Source organism: Salvelinus namaycush, chromosome 3 (assembly GCF_016432855.1).
Source record: "Salvelinus namaycush isolate Seneca chromosome 3, SaNama_1.0, whole genome shotgun sequence".
NCBI classification, from domain to species: domain Eukaryota; kingdom Metazoa; phylum Chordata; class Actinopteri; order Salmoniformes; family Salmonidae; genus Salvelinus; species Salvelinus namaycush.
The window spans coordinates 64,491,275-64,516,576 of NC_052309.1; the positions used below are offsets into that span (position 1 = coordinate 64,491,275).

At 45.1% G+C, this 25,302-nt stretch overlaps 1 protein-coding gene across 1 annotated transcript in view; it reads left to right on the forward strand.

The window, feature by feature from the left end:
- LOC120043977 overlaps positions 1 to 25,302 on the forward strand; it is a 68,271-nt gene that overhangs the window by 23,600 nt on the left and 19,369 nt on the right. Inside the window, exon 7 of the mRNA XM_038988572.1 lies at positions 1,258 to 1,578. Within this exon, the coding sequence (XP_038844500.1) occupies positions 1,258 to 1,578 (321 nt within the window). The remainder of the gene's footprint in view (positions 1 to 1,257; positions 1,579 to 25,302) is intronic.

A 25,302-nucleotide genomic window follows, 5' to 3' on the forward strand; every position in this document is an offset into this window, starting at 1 on the left:
CCAGTACATCAGGAGACGTGGAGGAGGCCGTAGGAGGGCAACAACCCAGCAGCAGGACCGCTACCTCCGCCTTTGAGCAGGAGGAGCACTGCCAGAGCCCTGCAAAATTACCTCCAGCAGGCCACAAATGTGCATGTGTCTGCTCAAACGGTCAGAAACAGACTCCATGAGGGTGGTATGAGGGCCCGACGTCCACAGGTGGGGGTTGTGCTTACAGCCCAACACCGTGCAGGACGTTTGGCATTTGCCAGAGAACACCAAGATTGGCAAATTCGCCACTGGCGCCCTGTGCTCTTCACAGATGAAAGCAGGTTCACACTGAGCACATGAGCACATGTGACAGACGTGACAGAGTCTGGAGACGCCGTGGAGAACGTTCTGCTGCCTGCTACATCCTCCAGCATGACCGGTTTGGCGGTGGGTCAGTCATGGTGTGGGGTGGCATTTCTTTGTGGGGCCGCACAGCCCTCCATGTGCTCGCCAGAGGTAGCCTGACTGCCATTAGGTACCGAGATGAGATCCTCAGAGCCCTTGTGAGACCATATGCTGACACATGCACATTTGTGGCCTGCTGGAGGTCATTTTGCAGGGCTCTGGCATTGCTCCTCCTGCTCAAAGGCGGAGGTAGCGGTCCTGCTGCTGGGTTGTTGCCCTCCTACGGCCTCCTCCACGTCTCCTGATGTACTGGCCTGTCTCCTGGTAGCGCCTCCATGCTCTGGACACTACGCTGACAGACACATCAAACCTTCTTGCCACAGCTCGCATTGATGTGCCATCCTGGATGAGCTGCACTACCTGAGCCACTTGTGTGGGTTGTAGACTCCGTCTCATGCTACCACTAGAGTGAGAGCACCGCCAGCATTCAAAAGTGACCAAAACATCAGCCAGGAAGCATAGGAACTGAGAAGTGGTCTGTGGTCACCACCTGCAGAATCACTCCTTTATTGAGGGTGTCTTGCTAATTGCCTTTAATTTCCACCTTTTGTCTATTCCATTTGCACAACAGCATGTGAAATTTATTGTCAATCAGTGTTCCTTCCTAAGTGGACAGTTTGATTTCACAGAAGTGTGATTGACTTGGAGTTACATTGTGTTGTTTAAGTGTTCCCTTTATTTTTTTGAGCAGTGTATTTAAAATTCAGAGCCTTGATAGGGACGAGAGACTGATTACCTTGTCCATCACACACATATTTCTCAGTCAGAAGGTGTGAATATGGAATCACATGACTTTCAAATTGCTGTTTACTTCCTTCCCAGTGGTCCTGCTACAGCCCAACATCTCTTTCAGTCCTCCAAATGGAGGGATGTTTTGGGAACCTCAGGGGCCAGAGGTGATCAGGGGCCACAGTTTCTCCATCACCTGCTCCATTCAGCCACAGTATCCTGGAGGCCTCTTCTATCTGGACTTCTCTGGGTCCAACAGGACTGAAACTAAGCCAGCAGTCAACCACTCTGCCTCCTTCCACTTCCCTGTTGCAGAGTATACAGACCAGGGGAAATACAGCTGCAGCTATGTAGTCAACGTCTCCACCCGGTCATTCAGGTCGGCTAATAGTGAACTAGCTGTCACCATTAGAGGTAAAGTAACGCATGCTTTAAAAAAACGTGTTTAAAAACGTGAGAGAAGAATCATAGTATTGTAAGATTTATAATCCTTCAAATCACCGTTTCATTGTTTTTATATCCTATGAATTTGCCATCTACAAATCTTGATCTGTAGGTCTAAATCTTGAAATACCTACATTTTCTTCAGCATTCATGGTCCCCATCATTGTCTCTGGAGGGACTGGTGGGGTAGCACTGCTGTTTCTGCTTCTTCTAGTCATCTGTCTAGTCATCTGGAGGACAAAGATGAACAGAAAGCCATCTACAGAGACTGACCAGGGAGAATGTAAGTGATATCACTATACTGTAAACTCTGAACTTGATTTACACCTTGAGCCTGAAAAGTTAAGCAGCATCTCAAATTCGGCCCAAATACTTTTGAAATAATTTTCTTTGTAAGGCTTTTCCCCCTTGAGTTTGCTGTAACGAATATTCATGAGCGAACTGTTATGCAACAGGTATTGACAACAGACACAACAGAGGGGAGGACAACGAAGAGGAAGAGGACTATGTGAATGTTGAAAACGTCTGTTGCCAGAGAGGTCTGGAGGGAGTGAAGGGTGCAAAGAAGAATGAGAAGGAAAAAGGGCAGAGCTATGGAAAATCAGAGGATGTCTATGACAACGAGGAGGGAAACACTCAAAGAAATGTTTGCGGGTGGTCGAATGAGAAAATTAACAGTGAAGATGATGAAGATGATTATGTTAATGTCTCTGCTTAGGACAATGCTGTAGCACAGGCAGGTGTGTCAGTTGGGTGTAGCTTAAGACCAAAAATGTAAAAGTAGGCTACAAAAAAAGTTGACCAAAATCATTCAAATCCACCATTAAAATGCAACGTCTGTTTAGCGTATCTATCGGCTGCCTTTAAGACTATGCATCAATTAGCTCGGAGGGAAGCTGCCAGCCTGTGTACCTTTCGCTCAGCATCGAGCAGAGATAGTACCCAGCAGCTTGCTTCAGGTCAGCTATTTAGGCAGTTCGCCGATTGCTTTGAATTTGATGTCGGCATTTGAACTTGGCCTTGTAAGCCTCACAGCCACTTTTATGCACCGGCTACTTATATATTGATGTCGGCATAGGCGGCGCAGCCAGTAGGCTAGGGGAAGATAAGCTTCCCCTAATGTAAATAGAATGACATTTCCAAACTTAGCTATATAATTACTTGTGCCTTATACAGAAATAAATAACATCATTACAAATACCACACCAGAGAATTTGATTTGACCATAGAGAATCATTAGCTTCTTTTAAAAATGAGCTGTTTGTTTTAAATGAGTAATTTGGGCAGCAGGCGGCAAATAGACGACAAAATAGTTGATTGTTGAGTTGCAGCAGTCAGTGAAAAGCAGTTTAGTAGGCCTATATCAATATTTCAAAATACAATCATGGGAAAAACATAGTTTAGAAAGCAAATGGCTATTGCTGAAAAGAAAGGACTCTAGTTTGTCTTCTGAACTCCCATTTGAGTAAACAGTAGCCTCTTATTGGCACCAGAGGAGAGCATCAACCATATCCCCAATGAGTGCACCATATTCACTGCCTTTATCATTGGATCCCCCAAAATTTGGGGAGACAATTCCCTCCTCCAGGCTAGATGGATGTTATATTGTCGAATTTGTGACTCCTTTTTGTAGGCCTAGATTATATAGTTACGTTCAAGACAAGGTCGTTTTTACTCATCTGTTTGTGTGTCAGCAGAGTAGGCTACTGACACACAGTATTGAAAAATGTTGCTTATTTCTCCAGTCATATAAAGTGTAGTAGAATTGCATAAAATGTGTTTAGAAAAAGGCTAAATGTTTCCTGTGCAAAGAAAGGAGAAGAAACGTCTCTGATTATGTCATTACGCGCTCAGAAATGCATTGTTCAGAATTTTCTGTTTTGCTTACAGTGATTGAGTTATGTGGTTAACCTAAATTATGACTTTGCAGTCTACTCATCACATTAGCAATAGTAGCCTATATTGCATTAGTCCGCAAATGCGATAGTAGATGCATGAAATCCCTTTATTACACTGAACAAAAATGTAACAATTTCTAAGATTTTACTGAGTTACAGTTCATCTAAGGAAAACAGTCAATTGAAATGAATTAATTAGGCCCTAATCTATGGATTTCACATTACTGGGAATACAGATATTGTCACGATCGTGTGGGAGTGAGACGGACCAAAACGCAGCATGTGGAAAATAAGCCATCTTCCTTTTATTATAGAAGAAGGCAAAACGAAACAAAACACTTACAAACTAACAAAACAATAAACGACCGTGAAGCTAATAAACGTAGTGCACACACACAGGCTACAAACGTTCAGACATAGACAATTCCCCACAACAAACTAAAGCCTATGGCTACCCTAAATATGGCTCCCAATCAGAGACAACAGAAACCAGCTGTCTCTAATTGGGAACCCATTCAGGCAACCATAGACTTTCCTAGACAACTACACACAACATAGACACAGCTAGACAACTATACTAAACATAAACCCAACTACTCTAAATAAACCCCCTAAACCTTACAATCACCCTGGACACTACAAAACCCACATAAATACCCATGTCACACCCTGACCTAACTAAAATAATAAAGAAAACAAAGAATACTAAGGCCAGGGCGTGACAGATATTTTAACCCTTGTGTGGTGTTTTTGTTATTCACCCAATGTGTGCGAGTCTGATGGCCCCACAACGTTATTGGGGTTTTAAAACAATACAGCCATAACAATTTACGTAAAAATACTCAATACTTAGATGTTGACTTATATCAATTACAAGCAATAAAGACAGCATACATGGTTCAAATTTGCCATTTACCCCTGGTAGATCACATTTAGCAATAAAAGCGCTATTTGTTTTATTAAATAATGAAGACATGGGTGGAATAAATCATGTTTATCTTGAACAAATATAAAAGAAACAAGGTTTTTCATCACTATTAATGTTTATTGCTTTGAATTGAACAAATTGTAAGGACAAATATTACGTAGTATTTTACGGAAATTATACATTTCCCTATAGAACACAAATTAAGGCCGGTCTACACACCACATGAGAGACAGAGTTTTACTGTGTGTGTTGCACATGTATTTCTTGCACTTGATGCATGTGTACTGTGTCTTCCTGTCCTTCTTGGGTCCACACACATCGCAGCGCTTCTTCTTGTTGCTAACGGCTGCAATCTAGAATGATGAAAACACTTAGTTCAGGAATTTGACTAACATCTCACTCACTCACATATATAGTTTCAGTAGGCCAAGGTAGGAGAGTCAGACACACACACATGCAACAACATCACTCACACTTACTTTTGATATTGGAGTTGTTGGTTCTGTGGGTCGGGCAAATGGAGCACCAGCATCTTCCTCCTGAATCTTCCTCACACTGACTGCAGAAGCTGGTGTCCTTGGGATATGTTGAAGAGAGAGCTTCCCTCTGTTCTAATCTGGGTTCAATGCCATCCAGATGACAAACGCATTGTACGCCAAGATGTTATCACAAGTGGCCAGCGTAGGATTCTTCTTTTGCAGCTGTAGCCAATCACCAGCTTGTCTAAATTGTCCACCCCTCCTTTTGTGGCATTGTAATCCATTATGATTTCTGGTTTTTGATGTTCCTGCCCACATATTCTCCCATCCCTATGCAGTGTACTCATGAGTACCACATTTCTGCCTTTCTTTGGCACGTAGGACATTAGCGATGTGTCTGAACACAAACTTAGAGGAATTGATAGGTCTCTTCTGTGTATTCAACAGCTGAGGTGGGAGCTCTGGCTTGTTTTTTCATACTGTTCCTACCATCGTCAGCTTCCTCTTGAGGAGCTCCTGTCCCATCTTGTGCAAAGTAAAAAAAGTTATTGCATCCCTGTGTCACGTCCAGGACAACCTGTATCCCTTGGTTTTTCTCAGGTGCTCCTCCAGCTGGCTTCTCCATATAATCTTGCAAGTTCCACGCATATTATGAAGCAGCATCACAGGAAGCCAAGATTTTGATTTTATATTTTGCGGGTTTAGACGGTATGTACTGCCTGAAGGGGCAGTGGTCTCTAAATGTCATAAGCTGCTCATCAACAGTAATGTTGGGCCCAGGGTTATAAAACAGGGGAAGGCGGTCCACCCACTTGTCCCACACTGACCTGATTGCAGCTAGCTTGTCTCTCTGCTGCTGAGCTGGTCTGGTGTCTCAGTTATCGAAGCAGATAATCCTCGAAATAATGTGGAAGTTTTCCAGAAACATTGTTGCGGTGAAAAGTTCTCTGCCAATTTCTGCATCCCACAGAGATTCTGTGGATTCCCCCATTGGATCTGAAAACACCAGCAAGAATAAGAACCCCAAAGGATGCATGTAAATGAGTTTGGTCCATCTCCTTCCATCTCTCTCCAAAACATGCCTTCCCTCCAAATTAGTGCAGTCCAGAATGATTTTCTGGATGGTGTCTGGGATGAACAGTTCAAATAAGACTTTTTGTCCTGCACATGAGTAACCACCATCTGCGTCAGCCCTGGTTGCATCCTTATCACATTGGCAGCCATGCAGGATGGTTCATTCCTTGGGCATTTTTTTGACATCCATATTTCTCCTCCTGCAGGCTGCTGATGAGCTGGTAGCTGATGGGCTGGTCCTTGGGCTGGCTGCTGACGGCTGGTCCTGGGGCTGGCTGAGGGTCAATCTCATCGTCTTCTTCCAACTCACTGTCAGACTCCGAATTGACAGAGACATGATCCTCATATTTGGAAAATTCTTCTTCTTCCAAAGTGGAAGATACTCCTTCCACACTAGTTTCTCTCTCTGCAAAAAACAAAGTCCCTCTGAGCAGAGATGATTTTTGCCATACTGATTGTGGTAAGGAGCCACACATGCAAAGCTATTTATTTGTTGTGTCCCTCCCCCAATTTGCACCTGGCTGGGGTAGAGTGTGGGAAAATACAGAATTATTTTACAATGTATTGAAATAATGTATTGTAAAAACATTGTGCAGGTTCACACACTACAAAAGGTAAAGAGTGCGAGAAAAGCGGGAGGCAGGAAGATGCAGGAAGACAGGTTCTTGTTGCTATGTTGAAACAGCAGGCACAGGGAGGAGGAAGACGGAGTGAACGCACACGAAACCTTTTAGTTAAATTTTTACTTGTTTTCACCTACACACACACTTTTGTTACCCTGGGGTCCACATATGTAATATAAATTGTGTAGGGGGGTGCACAATGTGCACTCAATGAAAATGTGTTATTTTACATGTTCTTCACAGAAATGAGCCAAGGCCAATGAGTCGCAGGTAAAAAAAAAAGATGTATTGTATAATTTTTTATAAACGTTGAAAATGGGTCCCACAGACCCGAACACCACAAGGGTTAAAAAAAGTAGGGGCCTGGATCAGAAAACCGGTCAGTATCTGGTGGGACCACCATTTGCCTCATGCAGCACGACATATCCTTCACATAGAGTTGATCATGCTGTTGATTGTGGCCTGTGGAATATTGTCCCACTCCTCAACAATGGCTGCACGAAGTTGCTGGATATTGGCGGGAACTGGAACATGTCACTCACGTCGATTCAGAGCATCCCAAACATGCTCAATGGGTGTCATGTCTGGTGAGTATGCTGGCCATGGAAGAACTAGGACATTTTCAGCTTCCAGGAATTGTGCACAGATCCTTGCGACAAGGGCCCGTGCATTATCACGCTGAAACATGAGGTGAACCCTGCTGAATCACATGATGTGAATGAAGACATTAATCATTGTAATGAACTTGATGGGAGACACAGAGCTGGTTTCAAGCGTAGGGCGCAGCAGGTGTTTATTGTAAAGGTTCACAGGAAGAAGCAGGTAGCTAGGTCCAAGGGCAGGCAGAAGGTTATACACAGGGGGTCCAAAAAGGCAACAGGACAGGCAGGGAAAAGGCTAGTAATGTCATCCAGGAGATCAGGCAATAGGTTGATAACAGGAAATCCAATAGGCTAAGGTACAGGCAGGGAATAGGCAAAAGGCGTCCATAGTGAGGCAGGCAAAAACTATCATACATGGGAGGAGTAAATTATAGGGACAAACCAGAGCTCTGACTAGAAGTGTGTCACAAAACAAACAATACCTCACAATGACGGGGTGCAAAGAACTGAACTAAATAAGTGTGATAATGACATACAGGTGTGTGAACAGGTGATCAGAATTCAGGTGATTGGGATCTGGAGAGGGAGCTGCGTTCAGCGGATCTATGTGTTTGAGAGTGTGAGCTGGAAAGTGGGCTGCGTTCAGAGGATCTACATGTTTGAGAGTGTGAGTTGGAAGCAGACGTTACAATAATTAGTAAAGAATATTGTGGACCGTATGCTACTTCTCACTTTTGTTTTACAGAAAAACTTTATTGACATTAAATGTGTATTTAATGCTGGTAAACCTCAGTATGTGTTGTTTTTTTCCAAAAATGAGTCTAATGATGGTGCCCCAATTGATCGAGTCCCTGCGTACAAATGGATAGACGATAAGCAAGCTTTTGAAAAACATATTGATGAGTTAGTTAAGAAGCTGAGAATAAAAATGGGCTCCTTCTAAAGAAAGAGGTCCTGCCTCTCCCTTATAGTAGAAAGCCGATCATTTGATCAACGTTCCTACCAGTCCTAGACTATGGCGACATCAACAAAATGAATGCCGCTGCCACTTCATGAAAGCAGTTAGATGCAGTTTACCATAGCACACTTTGTTTAATTACGGGTGACACTGCATTATTTTCCCAGAAAGTAGGCTGGCCATCTTTTGAAGTCATGTACGTCGATTCTATGCTCTCTTTTTATTTATAAATATTTTTTACAAAAACTCCCGCAGTAAATAAACATCATTAATAACCTTTAGACATACCCGGTCTGGGAAATCCCTTCGGTCTCCTCAGTTAGGTGAATCAGCTTTCTTAGCACCACATATATAAAACAATCTACAGAGTTCCCTAGAACTGGATGTACTGGTGCCTCACGGGCAGTTAAAAATGTTGATTAATCATTTACACATTTCATAACCAACTCTCTGTGGGGAAAGGTCACACAAGTACACAAAGTTTGCAATGGCTAAAAAACATAATTCAGCACTTGAATGAGGACAGATTTATCCAGATCATCCATCCCAGTGGTGAAAGTAGTTCCTCTTTTCCATCGAGACCTCTTTCTGTCGTTTTTGTTGTTGCTACTCCAGCTGCGTGCTGAGGAATGTGATTGGTTTTTTTGAGTGTGTTTGTAATTTTCAATATTTGTATTCGATTGGATTTTGTAAATTGTGTATATGCAGGGCTCCTTGCGAAAGAGACCTTGGTCTCAATGGGACTCACTGTTAAAATAAATGTGAGTTGATTTGGTCCTTTGTGACGTGTACAACTCAATAAGTGAAGATACGCTAGTGACAACCACTGGCGCTTTAGTTGTCACTTTTAAATGCAATTAATGCCTACAAAATAAGGTATCATCCAATTAGTAATTTCAATATCTCACAGTAGGGACTCACCCTGGGGCGTCATGCAACCCAAAAATCTGAGGGGGCACAAAGTATGTGAAGATGGCTGGGGGGTGGTCCATTAGGTAGAGAATTTTGCATTTTTTATACACCTCGAAATAGCTTTTTTCCTGCAATCTAGAACCATAATCTATATTCTTAATAATTCTATGTTAAAAATATGTTTATTTTTCTGCATATCTAAGCATACCTCTTGAGCTGTCTGTATCCTCCTGACTGGTGGTAAAAAAATATCTGCAAAAATCTGGGTAAATGATGAAAGGAATGTGAATCTTTTTCAGTACATTTTGTCATGCCAACCAACTGAACTAAGATAGAGTAGTTAGCTTGTCTAACTAACTTGATTGATAGTCTGAACTTACTTTTGGTAGCTAGTTATGAGGTTGGGAGATAGGTTCCCAATCTATAAAATAAATACAAAAAGACATATTTTTTTACAGGAAAATCTGAGGGGGCATGTGCCCGCCATGGACATGACATCTCTGGATTCACAGAATGTCTAGAAGCTCGAAGAAACAATCACCCAGTCTGTTTCGTCTTCTGTATTAGCTGACTTTACCGAAAGGAACATTTAAGCTTCAGTTATGAATGAGCTTTTCTACTTTTTCTTCCCTTTGTCTCCTGTGGTTGCATCATAGCTACTGAGGCTTGGCTAGCTTAGTGACATGGCTTAGCTAACCTGACTAGCTCGCCGCAAGGCTAGCTATCCTACCGACTAGCTTTGCTACCTGGGAAAAAATAATTACTAGCTTGTTCTTTTATTTAGCTCAACCCACTACCGTGCTGCCTTGCCTAGACCAACCTTTCTAACTTCACCAACTTCCACGCATTTGTTTGTAGAAAGACAAACATAACGCTAGCTTCTTTTGGCTAACATTGTGCTAACTAGCTAGGCTACTAGCCGATGAGGCGAATGCTACCTACTTTTCACTTTTTTCTCGGATGAGATGTTTTGTGGAGCCATGGAGCCTGCTACCCATGCCCAAGGGGAACCAAGCACAATGCTAGCTTAAAACCCCCTAGCCAACATGCTGGTTGCTAGCTAGCTAACGCCTTCACTAGCCCACCACGGCTATAGCGTTTATACACAGTGCGTACTCCAGCTAGCCATTAGCCTTGAGGCACCTTATAAGATAGCTTATGCCTGACAAGGCTGATGGGCGAGCAGGCCTTTTCCACAAATTAGGGATGTAAGAAGAGTAACAGTGGCTTGAACACGGCCCAACCTTGACTCGAATTATGGCCAATCCTAAGGCAGGCACTTGAACCCCCTCACTTTTTTTCTGGCCTTCCCACTTACTTGTTTAGTGTATCTAATGATCACTTGTTTCGTTGGCGAAACTGACCTATTACACCTCAATGCTACTCGCACGGCTTCCTTCGGCTAACGCCGTGCTAGCTATAGCTAGGTTATTAGCCCACTGGGTGAACACTAGCTTGCTAATACAAAGCCTCATGGCTAAGCGTCAACTAGCACAAGCATAACCCGGTAAGCAATACTTTCTCCTGGAGTTATAATGGGCCCCCATACCCCATTGGAAATAAACTGTCACGAGAATTTTCAATCCCAATGATAATAACAATCAATCAATAGCTTTGACCAATCCCCGAGGTTTGTAAGACCATGGGTTTAATAATAATTTGTCAAAGACTCAGCTTATGCAAAAGGTTAGTACAGTTTATTCACGAGAACGTTCTGAAGTCCACAATATAAAGACATCCATTTTATAGCGGCACACATACTTCCACACAAACAGTAGATATCATACAAACATACATCCACACGAACAGTAGGTATCCTACACACATACTGTATCCATACCCAGCCGACAGAGATTAGGGACCGTGAGAAGCACTCCCTGTCCCCCCTCAAGATTAGGGAGTACTCCCTGCCCTCTCCCAAATCTCTCAGTGGCCCCTAGCCAAGGTCGGCACCGAATCCAGCTCAGACAGTCTGTGTTTAAGATACTTTATTGGTACAGATATATTGTTTTACCCTAATTCTGACTAAAACTACACACCTCATTAATTATACTTTTACTGACTAAAACTACTAAAACTGACTAAAACTTCATTAATAATAATTTTATGATTCTAATCAATTTCATACAATTATATGGTTTCAGGGTGGAATATTCTAATCATTAATTTAAACATATAAATTCCATTAACATAAACATAGCTGTCGACCGAGTCCAGCGAGTTTTGTATGGTTTTTACCAAGTATCAGGCCCTGCTAGCTTAAGCTATGCTACTCACCGTCACAGCAAATGCTAGGTACCTAACCACCATCTAGTTATTGCTAGCTTGACTCAAATTTTTTAGTTCGCATAGCATTAAGTTCGTTTGTGCCTACTAACCGAACCGGTCCCACCATGCGGTGATCCGGTCCACAAGATGGCCTGTAACAGGCTAGCTAACATGGCAAGGCTGGCTGTACCACTGCTAACCTATGCTGGGTGAAACCCTCACGAGGCCTACCTTTGTCGTTTTTGTACTTATCAACTTTACCCGCCCCACCTACTAGGTTCTCCGGTCCAAGAGACAAAAAAACAGGTCAGCTACTGCGTCAAGACTAGCTTTGCTAACACCTGCCAGGCAGACCCGGATATCATGGCAACCCAGTCTCCATCCTCCCCGTCTATGAGCCAAAGCTGATTGAATGAGTCAAAAGCCTTGGCCAGGTTGATGAAGACAGCTGCACAGTACTGTCTTTTATTGATGGTGGTTATGATATCGTTTAGTACCTTGAGCGTGGCTGAGGTGCACCCGTGACCAGCTCGGAAACCGGATTGCACAGCGGAGAAGGTACGGTGGGATTCGAAATGGTCAGTGATCTGTTTATTAACTTGGCTTTCGAAGACTTTCGAAAGGCAGGGCAGGATGGATATAGGTCTATAACAGTTTGGGTGTAGAGTGTCACCCCCTTTGAAGAGGGGGATGACAGCGGCAGCTTTCCAATATTTAGGGATTGGAAAGAGAGGTTGAACAGACTGTTAATAGGAGTTGCAACAATGGCGGTGGATAGTTTTAGAAAGAGAGGGTCCAGATTGTCTAGCCCAGCTTTTTTGTACGGGTCCAGGTTTTGCAGCTCTTTCAGAACATCTGCTATCGGGATTTGGGTGAAGGAGAAGCTGTGGAGGCTTGGGCAAGTAGCTGCGGGGGGTGCGGAGCTGTTGGCCGGGGTTGGGGTGGCCAGGAGGAAAGCATGACCAGCCGTAGAGAAATGCTTATTGAAATTCTCGATTATCATGGATTTATCGGTGGTGACAGTGTTACCTATCCTCAGTGCAGTGGGCAGCTGGGAGGAGGTGCTCTTTTTCTCTATGGACTTTACAGTGTCCCAAAACCTTTTGGAATTAGAGCTACAGGATGCAAATTTCTGTTTGAAAAAGCTAGTCTTTGCTTTCCTGACTGACTGCGTGTATTGGTTCCTGAATTCCCTGAAAAGTTGCATATCGCAGGGACTATTCGAGTCTAGTGCAGTCCGCCACAGGATGTTTTTGTGCTGGTCGAGGACAGTCAGGTCTGGAGTGAACCAAGGGCTATATCTGTTCTTAGTTCTACATTTTTTGAATGGGGCAGAATAACCAGACATCCTCGACTGACGAGATGAGGTCAATATCCTCCCAGGATACCCCAGCCAGGTTGATTAGAAAGTCATGCTTGCAGAAGTGTTTTAGGGAGCGTTTGACAGTGATGAGGGGTGGTTGTTTGACTGCGGACCCATAGCGGATGCAGGCAATGAGGCAGTGATGGCTGAGATCCTGATTGAAAACAGCAGAGGTGTATTTGGAGGGCAAGTTGGTCAGGATAATATCTATGAGGGTGCCCATGTTTACGGATTTAGGGTTGTACCTGGTGGGTTCCTTGATAATTTGTGTGAGATTGAGGGCATCTAGCTTAGATTGTAGGACTGCCTGAGTGTTATGCATATCACAGTTTAGGTCACCTAACAGAACGAACTCTGAAGACAGATGGGGGGCAATCAATTCACATATGGTGTCCAGGGCACAGCTGGGAGCTGAGGGGGGTCTATAACAGGCGGCAACAGTGAGAGACTTAGTTCTGGAGAGATTAGTTTTTAAAATTAGAAGCTCGAACTGTTTGGGCATAGACCTGGAAAGTATGACAGAACTTTGCAGGCTATCGCTGGAGTAGATTGCAACTCCTCCCACTTTGGCAGTTCTATCTTGACGGAAAATGTTGTAGTTGGGTATGGAAATCTCTGAATTTTTGGTGGCCTTCCTAAGCCAGGATTCAGACATGGCAAGGACATCAGGGTTGGCGGAGTGTGCTAAAGCGGTGAGTAAAACAAACCTAGGGAGGAGGCTTCTGATGTTAACATGCATGAAACCAAGGCTTTTTCGGTTACAGAAGTCAACAAATGAGAGTGCCTGGGAACACGCAGGGCCTGGGTTAACCTTCACATCACCCGAGGAACAGAGGAGGAGTAGGATGAGGGTATGGCTAAAGGCTATCAAAACTGGTCGTCTAGTGTGTTGGGGACAGAGAATAAAAGGAGCAGATTACTGGGCGTGGTAGAATAGATTCAGGGCATAATGTATGGTGAGGTGTGGGTACAGTGGAGGTAAACCCAGGCACTGAGTGATAAGAGAGGTTGCATCTCTGGACGCACTAGTTATGCTGAGTGAGGTCACCGCGTTTGTGTGGGAGGTGGGACAAAGGAGGTATCTGAGGCATGATGAGTGGGACTAGGGGCTCCGCAGTAATGATAACTATCCTAAACAACAGTATACAAGGCATATTGACATTTGAGAGAGACATAAAGTGAGACGTAAAGAAATCACAGGTGTTGATTGGGAGAGCTAGCTAAGACAACAACGGGTAAGACAACAACAGCTAATCAGCTAAGCCAACAACAACAGAGAGGGTCGGTTAACTACACACAGGGCCTGAGTTCGAGGCTGGGGCCAACAGATAAACAAAAAAATTAACAAAATGGAGTACCGTGATTAATGAACAGTCCAGCAAGCATCAGCTATGTAGCCAAGTGATCATAGGGTCCAATGAACAGCAGTAGATGGAACAAGGAAGTCGAGTGGTAGTCGTTACTAAGCTAGCACACAGGAGACAATGCGTTTAAAGTTAGCAGGCCAGAGTTAGTAGAATCGTCTGCTCTGACGTCTGGCAAAGGCCGGTTGAGGACACAGCGGATGGAGTTCCGTCGGCAGACCAGTCGTGGTGGTACAACGGGGCGCCGTGTCGACAAAGGGTCCAAGCCAGATGGCGAAAGAGGTACTGTAGTTGTAGTAATTTTGTTTGCTAGCTGGGAGATGCGCCTGGCTCGCGGCTAACTGGTGCTAGCTTCGGGGCAGGGGCGTTAGCCACTATAGCCACTCGCTAGCAGCTAGCTAGCAGCGATGATCAGATGCAAAGGTCCAAAGCTTACAGCAAGGATCCGGTGGAGTAGTGGATTCTAGCCATGTTGGGGAAGAGTCCGGGAGGCATCAGCTGTTTAGCCGAGTGATCACTGAGTAGGCCGGGAGGTGGGCCTGGCTCAGAGCTAGCTTCGGGGCTGGGTCACTCGGTGGCAGGAATAATGGTCCAGGGCTTATGGCAGGAATCCAGCGTTGTAGTGGAGAAAACAGTCTGATACTGGCAGGCTGGCAAGTATTATCCAGGCTAAAAAACGTCTGGTGTCTGTGTGGAAGGTAAAGGCCGCTAGCAGTGGCTGACAATAACTAAATAGCTAGTAGCTAATTAGCCTCTGATGGCAATATATATTTTTTTCATTATTTTACCCCCCAATTTGTAGTAGTTACAGTCTTGTCTCATCGCTGCACCTCCCGTACGCTGCACCTCCCGTACGGCCAGCCGCACCAATGTGTCAGAGGAAAAACTGTACACCTGGCGACCTGGTCAGCGTGCACTGCGCCCAGCCCACCACAGGAGTCGCTAGTGCGCAATGAGAGAAGGATATCCCTGCCGGCCAAACCCTCCCTAACCGGACGACGCTGGGCCAATTGTGCACCCCCCCATGGGACTCCCAGTCACGGACAGCTGCGACAGAGCATTGGCTCAAACCCAGAATCTCTGGTGGCACAGCTAGCACTGCGATGCAGTGCCTTAGACAACTGCGCCACCCGGGAGTCCCTGATAGATAGCTTCTGATGGAGGTTCTGGCTATAACATTCGTATCAGATTGGGTGAGGCGGGTTACAGGTAATACAGGTAATTATTGCAGGTAATAAACTCAGCAAAAAAAGAAACGTCCTCTCACTGCGTTTATTTTCAGCAAACTTAATATGTGCAGATATTTGTATGAACATAACAAGATTCAACAACTGAGACATAAACTGAACATATTCCACAGACAAGTGATTGACAGAAATTGAACAACGTGTCTCTGAATAAAGGGGGGGATCAAAATCAAAAGTAACAGTCAGTATCTGGTGTGACCACCAGATGCATTAAGTACTGCAGTGCATCTCCTCCTCATGGACTGCACCAGATTTGCCAGTTCTTGCTCTGCGATGTTACCCCACTCTTTCACCAAGGCACCTGCAAGTTCCCGGACGTTTCTGGGGGGAATGGCCCTAGCCCTCACCCTCCGATCCAACAGGTCTCAGATGTGCTCAATGGGATTGAGATCCAGGCTCTTCGCTGCCATGGCAGAGCACTGACATTCCTGTCTTGCAGGAAATCACGCACAGAATGAGCAGTATGGCTGGTGGCATTGTCATGTCAGGATGAGCCTGCAGGAAGGGTACCACATGAGGGATGAGGATCTCTTCCCTGTAACGCACAGCGTTGAGATTTACTGCAATGACAACAAGCTCAGTCCGATGATGCTGTGACACACCTCCCCAGACCATGACGGATCCTCCACCTCCAAATCGATCCTGCTCCAGAGTACAGGCCTCGGTGTAACGCTCGTTCCTTCGACGATAAACGCGAATCCGATCATCACCCCTGGTGAGACAAAACCGTGACTCGTCAGTGAAGAGCACTTTTTGCCAGTTCTGTCGGGTCCAGTGACGGTGGGTTTGTGCCCATAGGCGACGTTGTTGCCGGTGATGTCTGGTGAGGACCTGCCTTACAACAGGCCTATAAGCCCTCAGTCCAGACTCTCTCAGCCGATTGCGGACAGTCTGAGCACTGATGGAGGGATTGTGCATTCCTGGTGTAACTTGGGCAGTTGTTGTTGCCATCCTGTACCTGTCCTGCAGGTGTGATGTTCGAATGTACCTATCCTGTGCAGGTGTTGTTACACGTGGTCTGCCACTGCGAGGACGATCAGATGTCCGTCCTGTCTCCCTGTAGCGCTGTATTGGGAGTCTCACAGTACAGACATTGCAATTTATTGCCCTGGCCACATCTGCAGTCCTCATGCCTCCTTGCAGCATGCCTAAGGCATGATCACGCAGATGAGCAGGGATCCTGGATGTCTTTCTCTTGGTGTTTTTCAGAGTCAGTAAAGAGGCCTCTTTAGTGTCCTAAGTTTTCATAACTGTGACCTTAATTGCATACCGTCTGTAAGCTGTTTGTGTCTTAACGTCCGTTCCACAGGTGCATGTTCATTAATTGTTTATGGGTCATTGAACAAGCATGGGAAACAGTATTTAAACCCTTTACAATGAAGATCTGTGAAGTTATTTGGATTTTTACAAATTATCTTTGAAGACAGGGTCCTGAAAAAGCGACGTTCCTTTTTTTGCTGAGTTTATGTTTCGCTCAAGGTAAACTACATGACCAAAACTATGTGGACACCTGCTCGTCAAACATCTCATTCCAAAGTCATGGGCATTAATATGGAGTTGGTCCCCACTTTGCTGCTATAACAGCCTCCACTCTTCTGGGAAGGCTTTCCACTCAATGTTGGAACATTGCTGCGGGGACTGATGTTGGGCGGTTAGGCCTAGCTCGCACTAGGTGTTCCAATTCATCCCAAAGGTGTTCAATGGAGTTGAGGTCAAGTCACTGCGCAGGACAGTCAAGTTCTTCCACACCGATCTCGACAAACCATTTCTGTATGGACCTCGGTTAGTGCACGCAGCCATTGTCATGCTGAAACAGGAAAGGGCCCTCCCCAAACTGTTGCCACAAAGTTTGAAGCACAGAATCGTCTAGAATGTCATTGTATGCTGTAGCGTTAAGATTTCCCTTCGCTGGAACTAAGATCTCAGAAGTTTTGTTCTGTCTCCCTCATTTCCTAAATTGTCTTGTGTTCCGTTTGCTTGATTTCACCTCTGTAATCAAGTTCACTAATTGCTTCAAATTTCAATCTCCAGGTGTGTATGTCTCTGAAAGAAACTGTCTCTGTGGGAGTTGTAAAGGGGCTCCATGCTTGTTGCAGCATTATCTATATTTTGGCTAGCTCCTTGTTTGATTCTCCTACTGGCAAGCTAGCAGCATGAACACCTGCATCATCAGTGTGGTGTAGTCAGTGGGACTGCTATCCACTGTGTGTGTGTGTGTGTGTGTGTGTGTGTGTGTGTGTGTGTGCGTGCGTGCGTGCGTGCGTGCGTGCGTGCGTGCGTGCGTGCGTGCGTGCGTGCGTGCGTGCGTGCGTGCGTGCGTGCGTGCGTGCGTGCGTGCGTGCGTGCGTGCGTAGACCGTCAGGGGGAAAAAACGATTCAATTCATTTTAGAATAAGGCTGTAAAGTAACAAAATTTGGAAAAAGTAAAGGGGTATGAATACTTTCCGAATCCACTGTATGTCTACATCATCTCCTGAACCACTGGGCTAAGCCGATGCACTCTCCTATCTGGCTGTCACATAGATCTCCTTACACTGTTAACATCTGACTCTAGAGTTATGTAATTCTTCCAGTCATGTTTTATTAACATTTTGTATTATATGACATTTCAGATTGACATCATTTTTCAGGAGGTCGTTTTGATGTAGCGAATAACCTTTTCTAAGTAACTTCAGTTACACAAACTATACTTCTCTCAACGATAGCTATATTGGAGCTCAACTTCTTCCTACAGTGTGGAATATTTGGTAGCTTGGTAAACTATATTTTCAGAGTAGTTTCCTCAACACTGCTGACATATTATATCAGGAAATAACATAAGTCAACATCAAGAGGCGAAACTTTTTCCCAAATAAAGTGTTGAATGTTATTAATAGCATTTAGCAGAAAGCAGGATAAGCCGATTTCTAACATAGGAAGAGTGCCATATTGTGTGAAACTGATGCTAAAAACATAAGCTTCAGCTGTGGCAAACGGTAACCACAAGTTAACTACTGTACATGAGAAGTACATCTCTAACAGGGCAGTTTCACAAAGGAAATTATTGAGCTTGACATACAGTGCATTCTGAAAGTAGTCAGACCACTTCACTTTTCACCATTTTGTTATGTTACAGCCTTAATCTAAAATGGATTTTATTATGTTTTTCCCTCATCAATATACACACAATACCCAAAAAAATGAATTATCACATTGACCTAAGTATTACAGCCTCAAGTTTTCTTGTGTATGAAGCCACAAGCTTGGCACACCTGTATTTGGTGAGTTTCTCCCATTCTTCTCTGCAGATCCTCCCAAGCTGTGTCAGGTTGGATGGACGCTGCAAAGCTATTTTCAGGTCTCTCCAGAGATGCTCGATCGGGATCAAGTTCGGGCTCTGGCTGGGCCACTCAAGGACATTCAGAGACTTGTCCCGAAACCACTCCTGCGTTATCTTGGCTGTGGTCCTGTGCACTCTGGAACAGGTTTTCATCAAGGATCTCTCTGTACTTTGCTCCGTTCATCTTTCCCTCGATCCTAACTATTCTCCCAGTCCCTGCCTCTGAAAAACATCCCCTCAGCATGATGCTGCCACCACCATGGTTCACCGTAGCGATGGTATTGGCCAGGTGATGATCGGTGCCTGGTTTCCTCCAGACGTGACGCTTGGCATTCAGGCCAAAGAGTTCAATATTGGTTTCATCAGACCAGAGAATCTTTGGCAAACTCCAAGCGGGCTGTAATGTGCCTTTTACTGAGGAGTGGCTTCCACTCCTCTGGCCACTCTACCATAAAGGCCTCATTGGTGGAGTGCTGCAGAGATGGTTGGCCTTCTGGAAGGTTCTCCCATCTCCGAAGAGGAACTCCGGAGCTTTGTCAGAGTGACCATCGGGTTCCTGACCAAGGCTCTTCTCCCCCGATGGCTCAGTTTGGCCAGGTGGCCAGCTATAGGAAGAGTCTTGGTGGTTCCAAACTCCTTCCATGAAAGAATGATGGAGGCCACTGTGTTCTTGTGGACCTTCAATGCTGCAGAAATGTTTTGGTACCCTTCCCCAGGTCTGTGCATAGACACAATCCTGTCTCGGAGCTCTACGGACAATTTCTTCGACCTCACGTCTTGGTTTTTCCTCTGACATGCTATGTCAACTGTGGGACCTTATATAGACAGGTGTGTGCATTTCCAAATCATGTCCGATTAATTGACTTTACCACAAGTGGACTCCAATCAAGTTGTAGAAACATCTCAAGGATGATCAATGGAAACAGGATGCACCTGAGCTCAATTTCGAGTTTCGTAGCAAAGGCTCTGAAAACTTACTTAAATAAGGTATCTGTTTTTGTTTTGTATAAATTAGCAAACATTTCTAAAAACCTGTTTTTGCTTTGTCATTATGGGGTATTGTGTGTAGGTTGATGAGGAAGACAATGTATTTCATCCATTTTAGAACAAGGCTGTAACGTAACAAAATGTGGAAAAAGTGAAAGGGTGTGAATACTTTCCGAATACTTTCTGTATACATAACCATCTGGCTTTACAAATGGTGGAAATACCACAACAGCTCATGGAAATATTTTTTGTTTACTTGGTTTACATTTAAAGTTCTGTCAATAACTATCTATATAAAGCATACTAACATTTACAAATGTAGCAATAACAGTTAAGGAGTTAATGAGCAAACATATAAAAACCTTAAGATTTTTTTACTGGACATTATTGTAAGGCGTTATCCATTTAGAAATGGCAACCTCAGTAAATGTGTGTTTAATTGTAATGTTTTGGTTGTCTGTGTTTCTCCCCAACAGCTCATCATGCTTTTCTATTCATTGGCAGGTAAGTGTTCATTTACACTGAACGAAAATATAAAAGCAACATGCAACAATTTCAACAATTCTATTGGGTTGCAGATTATATAAGGAAATCAGTCAATTGAAATACATTCATTAGGCCCTAATCTATGGATTTAACATGACTGGGAATATAAATATGCATATGTTGGTCACAGATACCTAATAAAAGGTAAGGGCGTGGATCAGAAAACCAGTCAGTGTCTGGTGTGACCACCACTTGCCTCATGCAGCGCGACACATCTCCTTCGCGTAAAGTTGATCAGGCTGTTGATTGTGGCCTGTGGAATGTTGTAGGGTTATACCACAACCCTTCAATGTCTACTTGGCACCCCTGTTCTAACCACTCCCTGTTCTAACCACTGTTCTAACCACTCCCACATTTCTTTCCTTTTAGTTTGCTGCTGTAAATCTTTTATATTCACAATCCCAGCCTTCGTATTCACAATATTTACATGTGGTTCTCTGACACTTTCTCTCACCAAGGCAGCCGCCTTAGCCATTTCATCTGCTCTACGATTACCTATGGCGATTTTATCTGTGTGACTAGTATGAGAGTCACATTTCACCACTGCTAATTTACTGGGTAATTGACATGCTTCTAATAATGCCTCTACCTCCAGTCCATTTTTTATTGGTGTTCCTGTCGCTGTTAACTAGGCAAGTTAGTTAAGAACAAATTCACCGGATGTTGGCCAGGTGGGACGGTAGCGTCCCTCCTACCCCAAAGAGGTTTTAACACAAAATACGGGGAGGGGCCAGCTGATTATAAGACTGTATCATCTACATATAAATGGATGGAGAGCTTCCTACTGCCTGAGCTATGTTGTTGATGTAAATTGAGAAGAGCATGGGGCCTAGGATCGAGCCTTGGGGTACACCCTTGGTGACAGGCAGTGGCTGAGACAGCAGATGTTCTGACTTTATACACTGCACTCTTTGAGAGAGGTAGTTAGCAAACCAGGCCAAAGACCCCTCAGAGACACCAATACTCCTTAGCCGGCCCACAAGAATGGAATGGTCTACTGAATCAAAAACTTTGGCCAAGTCTATAAAAATCAAGGGCAAAGGTGACATCATTGAGGACCTTTAAGGTTGCAGTGACACATCCATAACCTGAGTGGAAACCAGATTGCATACCAGAGAGAATACTACAGACATCAGGAAAGCCAGTCAGTTTATTATTGACATTTTTTCCCAACACTTTTTATAGGATCAGCTTGATCTCCCCCTTGAAATAAAGGATGAACCGTGGCTGCCTTTCAAGCAATGGGAACCTCGCCAGAGAGGAGAGACAGGTTAAAAAGGTCAGAGATAGAATTGGCGAATATAGGGGCAGACGGTGAACAGATCGCTAGGTGGAATCCAAGCAGTAGTGCAGCAGGCAACGGGAGTACCACTTGGGAGAAGCTTTTATTTCTGGAGGCAGATTTCTTGTAGAAAATGCCAGTGGGTGTGCTACGTGACCAAATGGGTGCAGCCTAGAACAGAGCATGTGTCTAATACAGTATGAAGCTTCGGTCTGGCCCGGGGTCCACGGAGCCAGGGCCGGCTGAAAACCCAGAACACACGGGAAGGGGGTCAACCCAGTGGAGGAGTGACGTAGCAAGTTCTGGGCATACTCTGCCCATGGAAGGAATCGTGCCCACTCACCCTGCCAGTCCTGACAGTGACTCCTCAGGAACCTCCCCAGCTCCTGGTTCATCCTCTCCACCTGCCCGTTGGACTGAGGCCGGTACCCGGAAGTGAGGCTGACTATGACCCCAAGCTTCTCCATAAAGACCCTCCATACTCGTGATGTGAATTGGGGGCCACGGTCGGAGACGATATCCCCCGGAAGGCCATAATGCCACAAGACCTGCTGGAAGAGTGCAGTGGGGAGACCAGGTAGAGGGATTAAACGACAGGACTTAGAAAATCTATCCACCACCACCAAAATGGTGGTGAAACAGTCAGAGGAGGGGAGATTGGTTACAAAGTCAATGGATATATGTGACAAAGGTCACTGAGGCACAGGAAGCAGCAGGAGCTTCCCTGCTGGAGCATTCCGGTGGGACTTGGTTTGAGCACATACGGATCAGGAGTTGACATGGCGACTGATATCCGGTGCTAAGGTGGGCCACCAGTATTTCCCAGAGATGGATTGGGTAGTGCGAGAAAAACCTAGATGTCCAGCAATGACAGTTGTGTGTGCTCAGGTCAGCAGCCGGTCCCTTATCCCTGTGGGAACGTAAATGCGCTAGGGGAGAACAATTAGTGGGTGCGGGCTCCCTCTCCAGAGCCTCCCTCTCCAGATGACCGCATCTACGTCCCAGACCACAGGAGCTATGACTCGGGAGGATGGAATTATAGGCGGATTCTGGACAGGACCTTCTCCCGAATCATGGAGACGGGACAAGGCATTAGCCTTGATGTTCTTTGAACCTGGGCGATAGGTCAGCGTGAAGTCAAACCTTGTGAAAAACAGGGCCCACCTCGCTTGGCACGGATTCATCTTCCTCGCTGTCTGTATGTACTCCAGGTCCCGATGGTCGGTGAGAATGACAAATAAATTTTTGGCGCCCTCCAGCCAGTGTCTCCACTCCTTAAGTGTCAACTTCACCGCCAGGAGCTCTCGATCACCGACGTCGTAATTCTTCTCTGCAGGGGACAGTTTTTAGAGTAAAAAGCACATGGATACAATTTATCTAGGTTACCCTGTAGTTGACACAGAACTGACCCCACGCCGACCTCTGAAGCGTCCACCTCCACCACAAAGGATATTGTGGGATCTGGATGTTAGAGCAATGGGGCGGAGGTGAAACGTCCTTTAACGAGACAGAAGGCCCTGTTGGATGCTGGGCTCCACACCAACCTACGGGGCCCTCCCTTAAAGAGAGAGATCAGAAGAGCGGCGACAAAGCTTAAGTTCCTGATGAAGCGGTGGTAAAAGTTGGCAAACCCCGCATCTACGTTCCTGTCATCCATTCTCACACCATGCTGGCTGATTTGGTATCCTAAGGAGACAGCCCTCTGATGAAACTTCTTGACGAAAAAAAGCTGATGCAGGGGAAGTGGACGTGCGGACGAAACCCTGCTGGTCACCTCTTGGATGTAATCCTCCATGACCTGGGTCTCAGCCACCGACAGATGGTAGATGAGTCTGTGCGGATGCGCTGATCCTGCAAGCAGGTTGATGGCATGGTCCCAGGGGCGATGAGGAGGAAGACAGGTGGCGCGGGTCTTGGAGAATACCTCCCACAGGCCCTGGTGTACCTCCGGGATGTTGGGCTGAAGGACTCTCAACCAACGTGGAACCACAGGGAGCAGGGGAAGCAGATCCTCCAGCATTCAAATGACCAGTCTGTAATTCTCATCCTCGACCATGAGATGGTAAGGTTATGGCATTGAAGCCAGGGGAGGCTGATGATGATCTTGTGAACTGGTGGACTGGTAATGAAGAATGGAATGTTCTCCTGATGGCTGGACTCCACAGTGAGAGTGAGTGGTTGAGTGATGTGGGTGATGGTTCCGGATCCTAAGGGCCGGCTATCAAGGACTTGGACCGGAAAAGGAGAGGAGAGCGGGTATGACATGATGTTAAGGGAGGAGGCAAGGGTCTGATCAATAAAGTTCCCTGCGGCACTGGAATCCACTATAGCTGTAGACACAGTGCATGAGGGACAGTCAGCTAGTGAGATGGACACCAAAAGGAGCCTAGTATACAGTAAGGAAGATGGCATACTCACTCATGTCCCAGAGTGTGAAAAATCACGTGACCATCCCTCTGCTCTTGTGGATCCCGGATTCGGACACCTCTGAAGCTTGTGCCCTCCTTGGCCACAGTACAAACAGAGCCCCAGCTGTATCCATCTACGGCGCTCCGCCGTGGGGAGACATGTGACCCCTACCGCCATCCGTTTAGGCTCTGATTCCAATTTTTCGCTGAGGGAGGGAGAGAAGCGATGAGAGTACTGACGCTCCCGAAGTAGGCTATCCAGATTGATGGCCATCGCAATGAGTGTGTCCAAGGTGATGTTGTCATCTCGACAGGCCAGTTCCGTCTGGACCTCTGGTGGGTTAGCACTCCTGTTTCTGCTTCTGCTTGAAACGTAAGTGATATATCACTATACTGTAAACTCAAAGGCTGAATCTGAACTTGATTTACGCCTTGAGTTTGAAAAGTTAAGTGAAGCAGCATCTCAAAATCAGCCTAAAGACTTTTGTTTGGAAGTTGTTTTTTTTATTCCCCAGACTTTGCTGTTGCGAATATTCATGAGCACACTGTTATGCAACAGGTATTGACACCAGACACAACAGAGAGGAGGGCAACGAAGAGGAAAAGGAGGAGGACTATGTGAACGTTGAAGACGTCTGCTGTGAGAGAGGTCTGGAGAGAGTGAAGGGTGAAAAGAAGAATGGGAAGGAAAAAGGGCACATCTATGGGAAATCGGAGGATGCCTATGTCAAAGAGGAGGAGGGTGTAAGGGAGGGAAAGGGTGTTTGTGGTGGGTCTCATGAAAAAAATGAATAGTGCAGACTATGATGAAGATTACTTTAATGTCTCTGTCTATGACAATGCTGTACCAAAATGACATTAATGAAGACGTTTATCAAACCTATTAGGAAAAGTAACAGTGGACTGTATGCAACCTGTCACTAAAGTGGCAGCAGGTAGCCTAGTGGTTAGAGTGTTGGGCCAGTAACTGAAAGGTTGCAAGATCGAATCCCTGAGCGGACAAGGTAAAAATCTGTCGTTCTGCTCCTGAACAAGGCAATTAACCCACTGTTCATAGGTAGTCGTTGAAAATAAGAATTTGTTCTTAACTGACTTGCCTAGGTAAAAAAATTCAAGAAACTAACTTGCATCAACACATTGATTTGGTCCTTTGTGACATGTAAATAAAGTTAAATAATAATTCAGATGCAATAGTATAACAACTACAGTTGCTATAGTTGACACTTAAATTAGACATTATATTGCTTTATTTGATTTAGCTTTTTGTAACCAATCGAAATGTTCAGCATATTTGATCCATTGGGTCAAATTCCAAACTGTAGTTGTTGTATGCATTGGTGGGGTGTCACTTTGTGTCTTTGGTCAGTTCCAGTGCTGTTGAGGAACTAGCATTATGTGTTTAACTGTTGGGTGATTGCATTCAACTGAACTGGATC